General features: G+C 46.8%; 1 protein-coding gene across 6 annotated transcripts in view; it reads right to left on the reverse strand.

Annotated features, from left to right (window-relative positions):
* Positions 1-18,731, reverse strand: part of NTRK3 (neurotrophic receptor tyrosine kinase 3) — a 209,968-nt gene that overhangs the window by 127,785 nt on the left and 63,452 nt on the right. For 5 of the 6 annotated variants that reach the window (XM_086619990.1, XM_086619988.1, XM_086619986.1 and 2 more), the window contains 4 exons: positions 16,984-17,280; positions 13,512-13,535; positions 12,600-12,670; positions 10,722-10,824 (listed from right to left, as the gene is read on the reverse strand). In XM_086619990.1, the coding sequence (XP_086476116.1) occupies positions 10,722-10,824; positions 12,600-12,670; positions 13,512-13,535; positions 16,984-17,280 (495 nt within the window). The remainder of the gene's footprint in view (positions 1-10,721; positions 10,825-12,599; positions 12,671-13,511; positions 13,536-16,983; positions 17,281-18,731) is intronic. The other variant, XM_086619989.1, reaches the window with a different exon arrangement.

Consider the following 18,731-nt stretch of genomic DNA (forward strand, 5'->3'; position numbering starts at 1 on the left):
AGACCGCAAAGGGGTTACGAGCAGGACAGTGCCCTGCACAGGGAGGAGATGTCCCCACTGAGCACCAAGGGACCAAACCTGGGGTAAACCCTCAACCTTGCTGGGCACTGAGCCAGGAGCCTCCCGCACGCTGAGCAAACTCAGGAAAGGGTGACAACAAAGAAACACAATGACAATGCTGGAGGGACGGAGCTGGGATGAAAGAGGGTTTGCATCCCCATCCTCACTTCACGCTGTGGGAAGAGCCAGAAGCGACAACCCCAGGGACAACCAGCACTGCTGAAGCCAAGGGGATGGAGTCTACGAGCATGCAATGAATTAGCTTAAACAGAGACCGAGCAGTTCTCCAGGGCAGCAAATTGACTCCAGTCCCAAATGCAGCACAGAGCAGGACACATCCGTGCCACGGGCACCCCGCACGTCACACGTCATCCCTGCAGCTTTTGGCAGGCGGTTTCCCAGCGTTACGCCCCAGCAGTGGCAGGGGTGCCTGCCCTGCCGCGCCAGAGCCTATCACTGTCTGCTCAGGCCTGCTGCAGCATCCCGCTGCCGTGTGTGCAGGGACGAGCAGGGGAATCTACAGAAAACTCAACAGAAGTGAAAAAAAGTCAGAGAAATCAATTAAGAAATCAATAACAATAAATATTGATCCTAGATGGTCATTACCTCAAAATTACGGGGTTTTTCTTTCCTTTTTATAATATCAGACATCTCTCCTTCATTTGAAAAAAAATAAAATCATCACCTAATAGGCAGGACCATGTTAATTATTGCCCTCACATCAATCAGAAAGAGAGCATATCATTGCTACGAGCACTTCGGACAAAGACATGCTTTGCTTGTCTGCATAAACCATGCATCTGCTGATTGTGGGGAGATCTGATTGTGGAGAGATCTCCTGCTCTGTTTTCCTCTTCCCGAAGCAGGGCTGAAGCCAGAGGCCAGTGGAAGCACCACAGCCCCTGGGCCAGATCCAGGAGCATCCCTGGATTCCACAAGAGGGTGCTGAGAGGCTCCTGGGCAAGAGGTGAGCTGACCCAGCCAGCAGCTCCCGCAGATCCCTTCAGCCTGGGAGGAGAAGAGGCAGAAAAAAGCCCGTCAGGATGAGGATCCACATCCACGATCCGCATCTCTGCTCTGCACAATGAGAAACGTGTCTTAGCCCAAGGGCAGCAGTGGCTTTACCTGCCTCCCCGAGTGCCAGCTCCACTTAGCGTAATGATTATTAAGCCCTGTCAGCAGATATTAAACCAACGGACACAGCTCCACAGGCAAGCGCTTCCAAAGCCGCCGAGTGGCCCCTGCTCACAGGTTTTCGTTATCCATCTGGAAAATTGCGGATGTCACAAGAGCTTTTAGAGCATCAAGATGAAATCATCTTGTCAGCAACAAAAGGGCCAGCTCTCCCCTGCCCCGATCCCAGCAGCTGTCTCGGTCCCGCAGGCTTCTGCGCGAGCGGACGGTGTTGCACGAGGACACCAATGCCGCCGGCACCGGGGAGCCTCGCCGGCACACCGCCCGCCCCGGAGCTGCCGCAGCACCGGCATCTCAGCCCGTGCCATGTGAATCTTACTCTGAAGGAAAACCAGGGTGAAGGAAAACAGTGTTCACACTAATTCACAGCCTCTTGTCGGACTCTTGACAGCGTTAGGCCGGGCAGAACTTACTGTTTGCTGGGGAGGATGAAGCATGCCCTGAGACAGAGAGAAGATGGAGATGCAGGTTCACAGGCACGTCTCCTATAGCTGGTTCAAGTGGAATGAGAAGCAAGCCAAAGGTTTTTTTTTTAATGCAAAATCCAGGCAGATCCATCCATTTTCTCTGTCATAATTGGATGGGTTTTCACCCTCTGCAGTTTTTGAAGCTGCTGCACCGCTTTGGCTTGAGTGGCACCAGTGGCAAAACCACTTTGCCAGAGACTGTGCTTCCTGATGTGGCTCTGACCAAAAATGGCTATTGCCTTTTCTGTGGATAAAAACCCTCACTGGTCACAAAGCGAGGTCATTCAGCAAGATGAGAGGGCATCCAGTAGAGACACAAAACCACCTCAACATCAGGATGCGAAGGATGCTGGGCTGCAGCGTAAGTGTCCCTATGTGAAACAGCCCCTTCCAGATGATGCTGGTAACTCTTGCAGACACTGGGCCGAGGTGAAGTAAAACAACAAGGAAAATTCTTCTGTGCTAGGATGTTCTGGCAGATACCAAGAGCAAAGAGGTTGTGAGACACAGAAGATGATTGTGAGCGCCAGCTCCATGCTCTTCTTACCTTGTAAGCTGGAGAGCAGAGGGGAGATCCTGCAATATGGCCTTAAGTGTGGAGCAGAGCACATTGCAGGCTGATGACTGGGCTGGGGTGAGTTTTCATAGGTGCACTGAGCATCATTCCCAACACAGACCCGGTCCACTTGCTGTACTGATGGCAGCAGCACCTCATACCTAGAGCCCAAAGGGGACCTGTGGCCAGTTTATGCAGCAATGAGACCTCCTGGGTCCCCTTCTCGAACCACAAGACAGATTTGGGATGACAGAGCATCTCATTCTCTATCCTCCTTCATTTTCCAGGGCCATGGCACCAACTGAAGACCATTGTCCCAAATAGAAACTGGATCATAACCCTGCCCCTCAGACACAAAATACGAGAATCCGAATGTGATTTATTCCTCCTGTGCACAAAATACGACCAAAGCAGCTGCCTTGTGTACCGACACTATCTTCTGGTCCATTGATTTTTAATAGCATAGTTGTAGATCGAAATGAGATGCCTAAGCATCACATGGGGTTCTGCATCGCTCACGCCTTCATCAACAGATGCTAAACACTGATGTTGATGACAGAGTTTCTTGGGGCTGCCCAGGACACAGGCAGGCTCGTTATTGCACAAAAAGAAATAGAAGTTGGAGATGGAACAAGCCCATTAGACCATCAGACACTCCAGTGCGCTCTACAGCTTGCTTCCTCAGTGCTTTCACCAGTTGAAGTCTGAACAACCCAAATGACAGCCACTCTCCATTCCCTTATTTCGCTGTCTCCAAATTTCCAGGCGCTCCTTCAAACACTTTCAGCCCAGGTTCAAGACCAAGCAGCACCACCACTCACTTCCTTTTCTATGTTTGCTATCACAGCTCCCAAACACTTTTCTTGTCATTCCTGCTGTTTAAATCACAGTTCCCCATCCCTTGACCAAGAGCCAAGCTCTCCTGCTCCAGGGTTTAAGGACAGAGCGCGAGATCCCGGCATCCCTGGCTAAACACTGCGTAAACAAACAACAATCCTACAGCAAGTCATGAGGAGGAAGAGGTGATGAACTCACCAGAGGCATCCTCCCAGAGGACCATTTATCAGCATTAACAGTAGCAAAATCTTTTTCAAAGAATAATTGGACAACTGCAGTACAGACAAACTACAATTAAAATATTAATTAAAGCCCTTTGCTTCATCCCACACTGCCCTGCACCTTATTAAAGCCACATCAAAGTTGACACTCAGTTGTCTGGTTGTTGGCTGCCTTCAGAGAGGCACAAGAGAGTGCGCAGGATGCAAAGCTTGTGGAGATGATCTCTCTTCATCGCATTAGTTACACTAGTTAAAATAAAAAATAGCCTATCCCGCTATGTGGATGTATGCAAGTGGCTGGATGAGGAATCAGGGTGACTCTCCTCCTCAAGGTTGTGCCCACCACGCACACAAAGACAGAAGCCAGCATGGTACCACACACAGCAGGACTCCCAGCACTGTCCTTTGTCAATTCTTTGCTAGTGAAAGGGCGATGCACTGAGCCTGGAATGGGGATGGCTTCAAAAAAAATTACAGAGCTGCCCCGGGCAAACATCGATGGTGCCAAGGGGCTCGTTCAGGGCCAGCAGTGCCCAAGGGTCCAGCACCCAGCTGGTGATCAGAGCAAACGTGTGCACCCCTGAGTGAGGAGGGTCACGCACGGGGAGGAAGAGCCTGCAGGAACACTATGTGAAGGAGATCTGAGGCTTCTCAGGTCACCTGAAAACTACTGATCTGACTTTTTTTAAACTGCTTTTAGTGGTCACCTAAAATAGACACTTAGGTTTCGTGGAAGCAACTGAAATAGATAATGCCTGGTCAGTGCACTTTACGTTTCCTTTATATATAACCTATTAATACTTCTGGGAGCGGGAAAATGTTTTATTTCTAGATCTAAATAAATCCTGATCTTCTGCTAAACATTTCTCCTTCAGGGTCATTTGAAGCATCTCTCCAGCTGCCCTGGATGAATCTCTCCAGCCAAGGGTGGCTGCTCACCCCAGCTGTCAAAGCCTACACCACCACCTGGGACCGAAGGACAAGGGGTGCGAGCGTTAACCACCGGCACAAGAGCAGATCCACCTTGCAGAGAGGAGAAGCAGAAGTGGGTGCCTTGTCACAGCACCCCAGGGCAGAGGTGGGATTTCTCCAAGGTTTGCCAAGGAGGCCAGGGCTGCACAGCAGCTTCTGCCACCGCACCAGTTACTGACTGCACGGCTTAGCGGAGGGTGAGGTACTTATCAGTTTGAAGAGCTTTACGCTTTATGACCTTGAAGGCACTAAATAAATAAATAAATAGCACAGCTTGCACTTCAACAGAGTATAAACAGGCGTTTATAGAAAGAAGCCCCAGTGAAACCATATGCCCTTTCAATCCACTTCCCAGGCAAATAAAACCCAGCAATATCGAGTGCAAGAAGTACATCAAGGGGCTTTTCAAACAACCAGGGGATACCAACAAGGAAAAGCCCCAACCTCCAACAGCCCCACACGGTCGCCCTGCCCGTGCATTTCAGGGGGCTCAGCCCCTCGGCACCACTGGACTCTGCACATTGCACACTTGGCTCAAAGAAAGCAATTGGTTCCCCTTTCCAGTTTGTTAGCACGGCTCACCATACATCCCTGAGCCACTGTGGTTAGCCGTGGGTTTTAATGTATGGCTGTTTCCCTCCCGTAGCCATGCCAAGCTGGCTGATAGTACTTTGCTCTCTCTTTCTTCCTGCTCCTGCTCTATGGAGAGCTCCCAGGAGGACAAAATGAAAGGGCCCTGATCACAGACTTTGTCTAAGCAACTAACCCTTGAGGTGCAGGTTCTCCAAGCTGCAGAGTGTTTGTTCATTCCCATACAGCTGCAAACAAATAATCAGGGAAAAAGACCTAGTGCATGATTATAGCCAGCCTTGGCCAAGGCAACATGAGTCAGAATTAAGCCTCATCTGAAAGGTAGGTCATGGCTCTTGTATATTAGTTTTTTTCCCCTTTAAAGCTGCAGCAATAATTGCACGATGAAGGAGAAGAGCAAAAAAAAATAAAAATAAAGAAACAAACAAAAAAAATCCAAATCAACAAAAGCAAAAAGCCAGGCACCCGAGATATCTTTGCAGGAGCTGATCCTCTTGAATCAGAACTCTGGAATTGTTCTGCAATCGACTCAGCGGACAGTTACCATCTGTTTATGGAAAAAAATGTTAATAACCCCCAATCATAATCAAATAGGCAACCACTTTACTTTAAATACCTATTAACTAATGCTAAATTACAATGAAACAGCTCTGCAAGTACTTCTGACATCCACAGGCACATCAGCAGTGCCAGCACTTTGATCAGGGCTATTAGAACAAATACCAAATGAACTGATAGCGATGTGAGTCCTCAAACATTACAGAAAACATGGACAGTGTTTATTTACTGTTCTTTCGTTTCTCCCCCACCTCCTCCTCCTTGTTTCTGCCTGTTCAGAAAGAAAAATATGTGTGTGCCTGTGTACAGATGTACACACCATCCGCCACAGCAGACCCCGCGAAAGCCTGGTCCCCTGTGTTTTGTTTTTCTGTCCTAGAAAAGCCAAGCTTCCATATGGATTCTCCAACACCCAGAAAGCCTCAAGGCATTTCCATCAGTGGGCCATCACTCGAGTTTTCATCCTCTATTTAGCCTTCTTATTTCCATGATACCTGTACAGGCATCTCTAAGTCCTTCCCTCCTCTCCCCCGGATGGAACTGACCAGCAGATCCAAAATTGCAGCAGAGAAAGGGGAAAAGCAGGCGGGCAGAGCTGCGCCCACACGCTCGCACGCAGAGAGGCAGTGTGATCACACGCCTTATTTCTTTAGGAAATCAGATTAAAAAGCAATCGACTTTTTGCCAACTGTAACCAAGTCTGAACCATTAGCATTGTCTCTACCCGAGGAAGAAAACCTCATTTGGAGAATGCAAGTAGTTTTTAATCTCAGAGCCTGGAAGACAGTTCATCTCAGAGAAACAACAAGTGCTCTTGTCTCCGGATTTTCTCTACCATCTTTCTCTCCGTATCTCTGTAAACTGAATTTTTAAAAAAAAATATTTTTTTTTAAGCTGTGCAGCACCAGGACTACGTCACACAAATACACATAAGCACAAGTTCTTTATCCCTAGACACCTGTAAATATAACAAAAAACAAGCAAAAGGACCATATATTTCCGTCCATCAAACTAAGTGTTTACACGCTTCCATCACTGTGCCATCCGAACATTTTGTTAGTCCCAGGACTTTTCTGTGCCGTTATTATCTTTCTGTGAAATTTCATTTTTGTTAGTGTTGGGACTTGTGTGTCACTTTTTTATTATATTATGAAATTTCATTTCCCGTCATCAGATGGGATTAAACTTTGATCAGAAGACACGGGTTTACGAGGCTTGCGGTGATGATCCTGACCCCAGAGGCGAGGTGTAACACTCTCCACCTTTGGTGGGTGGTCAGCGAACACGAGACACTGATTCCAGAACCAGAGCAAGCAACGACTGAGCGTGGGATGCCAGACTCCTTACCCATGCGGTCTATCCTGCCTCCAAAACCCACTCCCCTGGGACACAGCAATACCCCAAAGTGTCCTGACTCCCAATTCCTTGCTCTGTTTGATACCATTCTTCTTCCCACATTTATAAAAAGCTTTAGAAAGCATTTCAGCTCACCCTCTAGATACATTACCCTTTAGTGAACGGTTGCAGCCCATGTCTGAGACTTCAACACTTCTCAGTTTTTACATCCGCTTTTCCCGGCAGTTTCCCCTCCGCTGCCTCCGTGTTGCCCATGTAACACCACATTTCACAAAAAGGCACTTTGTTTGCCTCTTTCCTGCCCTCTCCACCACCCCAGCTCCAGTGATGCTCCAGCCCTTCTCAGCTACTTCAGCCCACTCCTATTCCCGCCCACAGCTACAGGAGCCAAAGTCAACAGGCAACCAGAACAGGGATGTGACCTCCGCCATCTCGTGTTAATGAACGCCCTCTCCAGAGAGAGCAGGCAAAGGTGAGGCAGAAGACACGGAGCCAGCTTCTGCAAGCTCAGCCAAGGGATGCCAAGGAGCCAGGAGCAGAGCATGTTGGAGCCCCCTTCACAAGGACCTTTTGTTGATGCCACCATTCCCGCCCGTTGACGGTGCGTTTGGCAGTGCGGGCTTTTCCACCGCTTGGCTGCTGGCTGTACCAGTAGCCAGGTTGTAACCAGAGCGGTGGCTCTGTCAGGACTCTCATGCGATGCTCTGAGGGTGTGCTACCAGCCAGAGAGGACAAACATGGACACACCATTTTCTTGTAGCCCTTCCCCAGTATATGCACCCTGAGATGCAGCAACTTTCTTTTCAGTAAAGGCAGCTGGGATGTTGGACACTTGGCAGTCCATTAATCTGCTTTTAAGACTGGTGGGCAATCCAGCAGGCTGGTCCAGGGGGACTTTCCAGCCCAACGTGACATCCAACCTAGTCAGTCCAAGTCCATGTCTCTCCAGGAGATAAACCATCTGCTTAACGCTAGGAGACGTAGAAGGAAAAAGATGTGCTCAGAGAGACTCAGGAGGCGCTTTGGCTAACGTGTCCAACATGAGCACACAATGTTCTGCGTCCGTGACAAAAACAACAGGAAAAACCTGCTCCTGCAGGCTTGCCAAGCTGGGATTTCAACAACAAGTGGCAACATATCAGCTGGCAATGAACAGCTTTCCCAAAAAGACTCAGGGTTTGGATTTTTTTTTCTTGGTAAATGACAACATGAAGAGTGCTGCACAGGATGGCTCCTGCCCAAGAATTAACTGGTAATGAAGCACCCAGAGGAAAGCATCAGCTAAAGGAGATTTGGAAGGTGGTTGCCAGCTGCACTGTCCCATGCAGGGTGTGAGAATAAGGTAGGACCTGTACATGAGCACCTAGAAGAGCAGTTCAGGACCACTCAGTAAAGTGATTTGATGATCTGGACAAGGACATCAGCCCATGAACAGAAAGCCTCCAGAGAGAAGGAAAGGAACAGCAGCCCATTAGTGGAGTGCAAGAGAAGACATTGAGGGGAGAGACAGCACAAACACAAGCTTCAAGGTACCATTGACAGCTTGGGGCCATCTGCAACAGCTCAGCTGAGACCCTAAAGCAACCGAAGGAGAGAGTAAGGCTCTGGGCTCATGGATCTGTGGAGCAGCAAGGAAGAAAAGTTTAGAAACTGCATTTTGGAAAGCATGGAGGGGGACTGCGACATTTCTTGTGAGGGTGAGAAATGAAACAGCTACAGCTGGCAGGGCAGGCCACAGCCAGGGTACCACCAAGCAGCCCAGCCACTGGACGTGAATGGAAGAGTTGCCTTTGTATGGTGGGTGAAATGGAGAGGTTTGGTAGCAAGCCTGGCACAAAGACAGGGGATATAGGCTAAAGACATAAAGCCTGGTGTCATGGCAGTTGACAACAGTATCATGGCTAAAGAAAAACGTGTAGACAGAAGAGACACTAGAGGAAAGCAGGATGCTCAGAGTGAGTATGTCCACATCCCAGGGAGACTGTCCACAGGGCAGGAGGATCTGCAGCCTCAAAGAAGGAGCAGAGCTTGGGCTGTATGTAAGCTGCCCATGGTGGTGCCTATGACACTCGCAACTCATTAAAGAGCTACCTCCCAGGTTTTAAAGACGTATTTAATTTCTGTCAACTCCATCTCTCCAAGCAATGTCATCAATAAAACTTTTTAGAAACTTTGCGGGGTTGTGGTTTCATATCAGAATTGGAAGAAATACAGCACGATGAGGAGGAAAGCAGGCTTTTCTGGCTGAACGCTTTTGCCTCCCCAAAACTGCACACACAAGGGCCCATCACAGCTCTCCTCCAGTTTCCGGGAATGCTGAATATCCACTAACACACTTATCCAAACACAAACGTATCCAAACATATCCTTACACCTCCAAACACTTATACACATCTCTTCACCAAGACTAGTTATTCACACAAGGTTCACTCTTCTTTGATTTTTCCATTAGGGTCAGAAGTTACTTTTCCTCTTTATATTTGTATCTCTCAGCCCCATCAGTGGCAAATGCCCAAGCACTTCCAAAGTGTTCTGACAAATCCCTTCAGAAAGCACATAACATCATCCCAATTTTACAGATGGGGAAATTAAAGCAGAGACAGAGGTTAAGACAGCTAATTGCCTACGGACACTAAGTGAGTCAGTAGAAGAGCTGGGAATTGATCCCAGGAACCATGTCTTCCATTCCCCTACTCCACCCACCAGTCAGTACACCCTACCAGATGGTTCTTATCATTGGACATATGGACTAAATATTGTTAAGTCGGTGTAGAAGATTTGCTATTTAATTAAATGTCCTGACTTCCATTTCCATAGGATGCATAGGGAAAACTCCAGCCAGAATCCCATCTGGACCCACTCAGGAAACATCTCTGTAAAGCAAACAATACCCTGTGCAAGCACAATAAACATTCCCAAACCTATTAACCTGTCCTGCAACGCAGACTCCAGCAAGGCCAGGAAATAGGCTGTGACTCGGGAGCCTTGGAAGAAGCTCATATTTGTCAAAGCTTGGCTTCAAACGATGTATGCATGAGACACCAATTAGGCTGGGAACTACTTTGCCATGTGAAGGCTCTTCCTCCACCCTCCACTGGGCACCACCAACGCTGCCCAACTGGAGATACCAGCAGAGTCACAAAAAGCAGATGGCACAGAGTCATCTACTTTTTTCTGGCATTAGCTCCATCACATCACAGCACTGGTGTTGGTAGGACAGAAGGACCAGTTCTGCCTGGCAAACATCACATGCCTTCTTGCTTTCCAGTCACTACCAAGGACACTTGAAATAGTTCCTGAATTGGTTACTTCTGATGCAGAGGAGGAAGCTTTCCATGGGAGAGGCAGCAGAAAGAGACTTTCCACATCGCTGAAAGACAGGTCAGGACTTGTTTTTCCAGCATGGACCTTACAAACTCATAGCATCTCAGTCCCCATTCACAGACAGGCACAGAATGGGTGCACCTGCCTTTCCAATAGAATCCAAACCAATTTCACATCCTTCTGCTCCCCCTTCACACCTTGTGCTCTGCACCCAGTGCTATGCAAAGGGACATCCATGCATCATCAGGTCCACAAAAATGATTTCATCCGAGAACATGCTCTCCTGAGAACAACTCCCTCAATGCATGGCTGGAGGGAGCAGGCTTAAAGCTCTTCTGGGCAACCTGTAGATTCAGTTATGTACCAATAAAACACATGTGTACTTCTGCCCACCATATAGGTGAGAACCACCAGCCTGTATATCTCTCTCAACAAACAGAAGTGGGTTGGACGACATTCTCTTTAGAAGGCTTTGCACCAACACTGACGATGTAGGAAGAAAACCACAACACCTTTCCACGTGTGCTATAAGACTCAAGCAATCCTGGGAGGTGCCTCCTGCTAGAGGAAAGTGACTGCACGTACCTTTCATCCCAAACTTGGACCGCCGACCATACTTGTTGATCATAATAAAGAGGACGACCAGGAGGACACAAGCAAAAGCTGCCAGCCCAACCGCTATGGAAACCTGAAAGGAAAAAAGCCTTGGCGTCAAGACAGAGGAATTCGAGAGTCTAGATTGGAAATACAACATCTCCTTGCCCAGTTAACCTTTCTGTAGGCTTATACCATCTGCTGCAGCCCTGTGGATATCAGCTCTGGAGGAAAATACAAGCGAAAGCAAAAGGGCTCTGGCACAGCTTGGAAGCACCACAGGCTGTTTGCAGGACTGGGAGCTTTGGGATCTCCCTATCAGCAATGCCGTTCCGGCATCAGTTCTCCCCAGCCTCTCATTCCATATATCTGCAGGGAAGGAGGACCTTTGCTTCAGTGTCAGGGCTCTCTCTTCACAGCATGACAACATGAGCCTTCATTTGTGGCATCACCACTGTGCCACAACACCACAACACTAAAGCTATACTGACCTGAGCTGGGAACACACAGGAGCAGCAGAAAATTGTTTAGAAAAGCAACGCTGTCTCCATCCAAACATCCCTCAGGACAAAGAACGAGGGAAAATAACACGCCACAAAAAGAAAACAGAAGAAATTAAGTAGAACTGCTTTATTTTTTTCCTCAAAAAAACATTTGGTTTTCCTAAAGCCTCTAATCATTCCCTATTTATTGTAATTTTTAGTAGTAAATATTTATACTATAACAGTGTCCAAAGCCCTTCACTGGAACTGTAGTTCCACTGTGTCAATGTACAAGTAGAGGAAAGAAAATCTCCTTGCCCTAAAGGGTTTACAATCCCAGGCTTATTTTAATATTTATGAATATTTATTCCTTCAAGTCTTTGCTCAAGATACTTTTATTGCATTGATGTAAACAACAATTTCTTTGGCATTTGTCCAATTGTTCTCCTGTACTGAGTCTTGTGATGCATTTAGATTTTGCTTCCTTTTACAAAACTGTATTCTGCTATAATACAAAATACATCATTTAACCAAGAAAAAGTAATTTCATTTTGCAATCCTTTCCCCTGCCCTTGATACGTTAGCTACAATATTTTTAAATTTTTTATTTTACCATGCTCTACTTTCATCCCCCAGCTTGTTTTCTGTGCTTTATATTTAATAATCAGTGCACATTATTACTCCAGTCTCACTGTTTAAAGCTTTCACTTCAGTTATACAAGATTTTCAGTTGGATGAGAACTGAAACCAATGTGGATTGAGTTTTGTTCATTCTGTTAACACCTTGTGGGTTTCAAGATCTTAAAACTTTCATAGAATTAGAGCAATTGTGTAACATGTTAATTTTTTCCCAATACCTAGACACTAATTTGTTTTCTTTTTCTACCTGGATTCTGCCGAAGAAAGCCAATGTTGAGATCCAATAAGCCCTGGGCTTTCTTTCCTTTGCATTTTTGGCATGCCCTGCAGAGCAGGAGAGGGGGCAAACTGGCATTGACACAACTGAACCAAGCTAAATCTGAGTCCTTCACAGGGCTAAACTTAACAGCTCAGTAATTGTATGAAACACAATTGCCTGTTTGTTTGTTCTCTGGGTGCTACTTTTTCAGAGTGAGAATTTCTGACCCTGCCAACAGCAACTTCACAGGATGCCTTATTTTCAAAAAGCTCCCCAGTTCCACACTGCAGACCCAAGAGGATCAGATGGTTCATGTCAGTATTTTACTTGCCTGACACAGCCACAAAATCCTTCTAATTGTTGTCTTGAGTCATAAAGGAAGAGATTTTCCTTACCAACATCTCAAACAGCACAGGAATGTAAATACTGAGTCATCAGTAACAAGAAGCGCATGTAAAACAGCTCTGCAGAGAAGAGGACAGGACTCACCCCAAAAGTGTCCTCCTCCGGTTTGTGGGTCACAGTGATCGGTGGGGTGGGACTCACTTCATAGTCACCGACTGAAACCAAAACACCAAAAGACAGAAGATTCAACATGGGTCCCATGGGACTCCCAAGGCACCAGCACATCCCCAATGGCAGTCCCTGACCTATCGAGACCCAGTTCATTCCTAACAGAGGCTGCAACTTTATTTCAGAAGGTATCAAAATCAACCATCAGAGAGTTCCCTGTGCACATCAACAGAGAAACACAGACCAAGACAATGCTGATGTCACTTCAACCTTACAGATGAAAAACATTCGGATGCCTGGTATCCTAGGGTAGGTGGCCTCCAGCACTGAGTTTTCAGAAATCTACTGGGCTAAGTAGGGTTAAAACACGAGGCTGACTCCAGCAGAACTTGATCCAAAGAAACAAGTTACTTTGATATTTTTTAGGGGGGGAAGAATCTGTTGACGAAACACTACAGAAGCTGAGTCTTGCTTCCGACCCCAGTCTACACTAGAGACCATGTTGTAAATGGGTCATGACACACAACTGCTTCGGACATCAGCCAGACTACATCTAGTTAAGACTCGTTCCACTACAACACAACCAACTGGTCAGAGTTTCAGTGGTATTTTTCCCCAGCCCTGTCATTTAAGACCTCAAAGACTGTCATTTCCATTCAGGATGTCACTAGAGGGGAATAAGTATCTCCTGGGTTCTAGATATCGCCCACCTGATCAAAAGCCCCCCACCATCTCACTCATGCATGGGGACGCCTAAGCTTTGTGCAGCCTCCGCCAACTTGCTTTTGGCTTCACGATTTTTCCTCCAGGAGCACATAAGTCACAGAGAGACAGGGGGAACCCAAAAGCAAAACACCCACAGTGTGCAAAGGTCATGGAGACACTTACTTGAGACAAAGTTGTCCGTGCTCTCTGTGGAAAGGACAAAGAGAGAAGCAACATAGTTAGCAGCATAGCAAAGGGAGAGCGGTCTCGTTCCCAACCTGCCTCAGATACACTCCGCCACCTCAAAAAGCCCAGGAAACTAAAACATTTAATATTTTGTCCTGTATGGGCAACTAACTGGAAAATGCTGCACATGTGCCAGCAGGAGATTCTGGAGGTCAGGATGGAGAGCACAGGCGTAACTGCACAGGGCTGAAACAGGAGGAGAGGAATGCTACTGCCAAAACAGAGAACAATTAGCAGCACCCTGTAGGAAGACTTCTGAATGGTGGTTAAATGACTCTGCTTTCAGCAGGTGAGTAAAGCTCAACAGACACACGAGCTCAGCAGGGTGGAGGTGGAGGGCAGAGAAGTAGATTCTGCACAGGGAGAAAGTCCTAGAAGGACAAGGACCAGCTCCTAGGAAGCACAGTTCACCTCGGGGCAGGGAGTTAGAGACCTCCTCTGGGACTCCTCAACAGCCTGCTGAGCCACTCATGAAAGCTAATAGCATCTGAACTGAACATGGAGGTTATAACTGTCCTACAGCCAACTCTTGCCCAAGACAGCCGCACCATTCCCCTGCCACCAGGCACTTGACTGCTTCACTCTATTCTGTAAAGCTCCTTCAGCTCTGAAGACAGCCAAGGCCCCAGATGGTGAGGTCTAAAGCTCTCGGTGACACTCAGTTTACATAGCATGAGAACAACGTCAGCTTTCAATTCACTCGCCCATGTAAGAAATTGAGCCCGATATTAACTGGAGTTTACACAGCTTTGCTGGCAAAGGGCTCCTGGAAGGACGTGGAAACGTTCACACTGAAGTACGGGTGAGGTTTGGAAGGGAAGTGTAAAACAACCCCCGGGTGACAACACAGCTTTCCAAACCAGGGGTAAAAAACCTGAAAAAATATTTTTGTTTCAAGTCAAGCAGAAGAGTAACTTTCCTTGGCTTTTTCTAGCAAGAGGGGGAAAAAAAAAGAGGAAGAAATATTTCATTTGGAGACTTTTTTTTTTCCTATTAAAGCAAACAGAGTCTAGTCGTAAAGCTCTTGCTGCTTCTACATTTTCCCCTTTCCATTTTCTCTGCTGGAATAAGCAAACTCAACAGAAACTCACAGAAAAGATTTTCCCACTAAACCCTATTTTTCAAAGCATAAAACATAGCCAAGAAATTTCAGCCAACTTGAGTTCTTCGAGAAGTTCCCAAAGAATTGAACACTCATCAAGGAGGGGAGATAGGTACATTAACCTTTGTGGACTAAATTAGGAGCTGGTAGCCTGTGGTAGAGATGCCAATGACAACATGAGATTTTTATCAGGAGATGACACAAATCTGTCCTGGGAGCCACTGCCCTGGCTCCTAGAGCCACAACATTGCAGAGAAGCAGGATACAGCATGAGGCATATCTCCCAGCTCCCATCCAGCTTCTTACAGCACCTTTCTTCTCTGAACCTAGGGAGCACTATCTGTCACAGTACCCACAAGAGATTGCAGACCAGACACTTCTGAAAAAAACATGGTCACAGGTCCTTTTCTATGCTGACAGGAAGTTTTCCAGGCACTATGTTTTCATTAATTAAGACTAATAATCTCACCCTGGGTAGCGACAGCAAAACCATTGCATGTGTGAATAGCTGTAGGCAATAAGCTGCTTGAATGAACCACACTGGGCAACCTTCAATTTGTGGCATTTTCTGGAGGAATCTACCTTCAAATGGGAAATTATAAACATCAGCTGCATTGAGCGTTAACATCAGCTGTGGCAGAGGACAGGACAACAAACATCAGGGAAAGCAAATTACACCGTGCATTGGGCTGCCAGGGTCTGCCAGGGTGAGGAATGGCTTGGGACTTCAGATCAGAAGAAATAAAAGAAATGGGTCAGTTCCTGCCGAGAGATGGTTCGGGGTCTGTAAGTACTCCACATAGACAACACATACAAGGCGTGGGTGAAGATGCACTCACAATGGCAATATTTTACATATATTTCACACAAATGGATTCTCCCAGAGCCTTTGACACAAGTGGCTCTTCAAACATCACTGTGCCTTCCCACATCACAGCGCAACTCAGATGCATTTCCAAAACCAGCTCTCCAGAACAACAGATCTTCCCCCTTTTCTGGAGGTCCAGCATCTATTTAAGAGCTGTCCCCGTTTCACAGATGGGGAAATTGAGTCACAAAGATGGGACCTGACAGATCTGAGACTGCAAACCTGTGCCTCTCCACACCCACCTACATTTGATAAGCTGCTTTTCTGTCCTGACAGCAGGGAACATAAATAGGTCAGATAGCCAAACAGGGCATCATCCTTGGAGCCTGAATATAAATTTTCCACTCCCAACCATATCAGCTCATTTATTCAATTGTCAGATCTTCAAGGCAGAGATCTGGGGTTGCATTTACGATATTTGACCTGCGGGAAAAGTCTGTGTACATATATGGTGTGATATAAATAATAAATGAGAGTACCATTGGTATTTTTCTATATTTAGCAAACGCCCTATTTTGCTGGATTTTCTTGGGCTGCAGGGGCCAATTTAGAGCTGCCACTTTCTCATGGCATCATTCCTGAAGGCAGCAGCAAGCACAGATCTTAACTCCATGATGGCCAGCATGATATTACAACAACAGAGAGCAGACCAAGACCCTCCACACTCCCACAGAGCAGGTCACCACAAAAGTCTCCGCTGCACTCCTCAGAGCTGGATCTTCATGTCCTCAAATGCCTTTTTTTTTTAGCTAAGCCCTGAATCACTAGGGAGTACAAGGGGTAATTCCAAACAATCAGTTAAGAAATCCCAGCAAACTGATGCAAAGCGACTAATTGAGCCATCGCATCTTTTGTAGACCTGTCATCCTGGAATTGCACGTCATGTTTAGAAAGAAAACAATCCTGACACTGTTGCATCCAGCTATAATCATTTCACAAACGCAGGCTAAAAGAAAAAAAAAAGAGAAGAGCTGCATCACTTTAAAGGGCTTTCCTTTCTTCAGTTTATAACTAGCAATCACATAGAATAATACTTTCTCTCAAAAAAAATCAGGCAACCTCTTTGGAGCACCTCAGAAAGATCCAAAATAATTGGCCAAACTTCCATTGTATTCCCACTGAAATCCCCAAAGATCTTAAAAAAAAAAAACAAACACAAACACACACCAACACTGCAGAATACAGTACACAAGAAAAACATCTAAACCAGTGAGTCTCTCTCTCTGCATTAAAGAGCTGTTATGACTCCAAAGCACACTTGAGTAGGGGAATCATACTGGTCAGGAGAGGCCTCCAGAAGTCACCTCTTCTAACTCACTGGTCAGACAAAGGCCAACTTCAGTTGTTGAGGCCTTGTCTAGGTGCAAGGATTACTGGTGGGACCACAGTAAGACCTTTGGACTGCAAGCAACCCTAATGAGATAAACTTAGTATCGTACCTGGAAAGGGCTTTTCAAGAAAGTGTCCTTTGATGGTTTGGTTGGCTGAGCCCAGCTGGTTGGTGGCCACAATTGTGTAGTTGCCATTGTTGTAGTGAGTGGGTTTGTTGAAAAGCAGGCAACCCTCAGACACTTCCCCTTGTTGGTAAAACTCCATGTGGATGATCTCTGTCTCCCGGAGGACCTGGCCGTTGTGCAGCCAGTGAAGGGTGGGAGCTGGGTTCCCATGCACTGCAAATGCAATGCAGTGCTCCAGGTGTAGCACCGGCTCCTCCAGGGTTAGGATGCGAGGGGGATCTAGCAAAGAGAAACATGGCAGGCTCACAGTGCACCTCCACCCACACCATGTCTCTGTGCACCATGGAAATTAAGATTCTTGAAAACACAACCTCTGAAATCCCTTGTTCCTTCTACTCCTCTCAAGAATATATGCAAAGATGCAGCACTAAGTCACAGGAACCATTCCACACTCCCCAGAAGGAGGATCTGAACCACAGCCAGTTCTCTCAGGCTTGTAAACAAGGGGTACAAATTAATAACAAGGATGGTCCTTTCACCAGCCCAGAAACAATCAAGCTTGGCGTTGCCCAGCCTACATGCTTACTGCTGCTCTCCTTCCCTCAAGGGATCACAGGAGGCCGTCCATCCCCGTTAAGGAGGACGCTGCGACGTAGCACTGTTACATTACATGTGTGCAAGGTGTCCCTTGAGGGCTCTCCAGTCACACTGAGCAGTTTTGGATTGCGTAGCTGCAGAAGCAAACATCCCTCAGCGCCTGCCTGTCCTTGGGGGTTTTGACTGCCTGAACATCCCAAAGGAGTTCTCACCCGCCAAACACCCTCCAGGGGAGTCTTAATTAAAGGGAGTAGAGTGGGAGAGGGAAAAAAAAAAGCAGAGACTCCACCTACAATTTATTGCATATGCATTGTCTTCCCTCGAGACACTCCAAGAATTCAAATGTTGCTCTGTCATCGCTTCTGAAACCCCATTTACAACGCCTACATGTAAGGTCCCAAACCCCAAGGCTGGCAAGGTCTGAGCTAGAAGAACAGAGTTTTGTACAAAGAGAAAGGACACAAAAAGATATGGGTCTTCTCTAAAACTCTCCTTTTCCTGGCACCATCCAGCTGCAAAGACAATCCATGGGGCATCCACAAGGAACAAATACAATGCACCAACTTTGATCCATCTTTTGGAAAAAAGACAGCGAATTTTTCAGGCAGCAAAGATGGTGAAAGAGAAAAAGGTGTAGAGCTGGTTGGAGCTGAGGAAAAATTTTTCCACCATAACCCAGCTACCCTGAACCACGAAGCCATGTCCCAGCCACCTCATTTCGCTCGCAAGCCTAGATCTGTGTGTGGCTTGTTCACATCCTCCTGGCAAGGAGGATTCAAAACAGGCAGCCACCTACACGCACACACCCAAATCTTTTTCAGTGTGAAATTACAGCCTAAGTGATGGGTCTGGGCAACAAGAGCAGAGGTAGCAGAACTGTCAGCAGCTTAGAGGCTTACACAGGTGAAAATAGGCATCATCATTTAGCACCTTTTCCTCCACACCTGTTTAAGGTGTGGAGGAAAAGATGCTAAACCAAAAAATACCCGCCTGCTGACCAATCACCTCTGACCTGATCTGAACATTAATTAACTGCATTCTTTAATCCATCAATAGTACTCATTGGGAGGAAGATGAAAGTAGTAAAGCATCTTCTCTCCTTTTTCCCATCCCTTGTGACTGCCTTGTCTACA

The sequence above is a fragment of the Tauraco erythrolophus genome, chromosome 14, assembly GCF_009769465.1.
Source record: "Tauraco erythrolophus isolate bTauEry1 chromosome 14, bTauEry1.pri, whole genome shotgun sequence".
NCBI classification, from domain to species: domain Eukaryota; kingdom Metazoa; phylum Chordata; class Aves; order Musophagiformes; family Musophagidae; genus Tauraco; species Tauraco erythrolophus.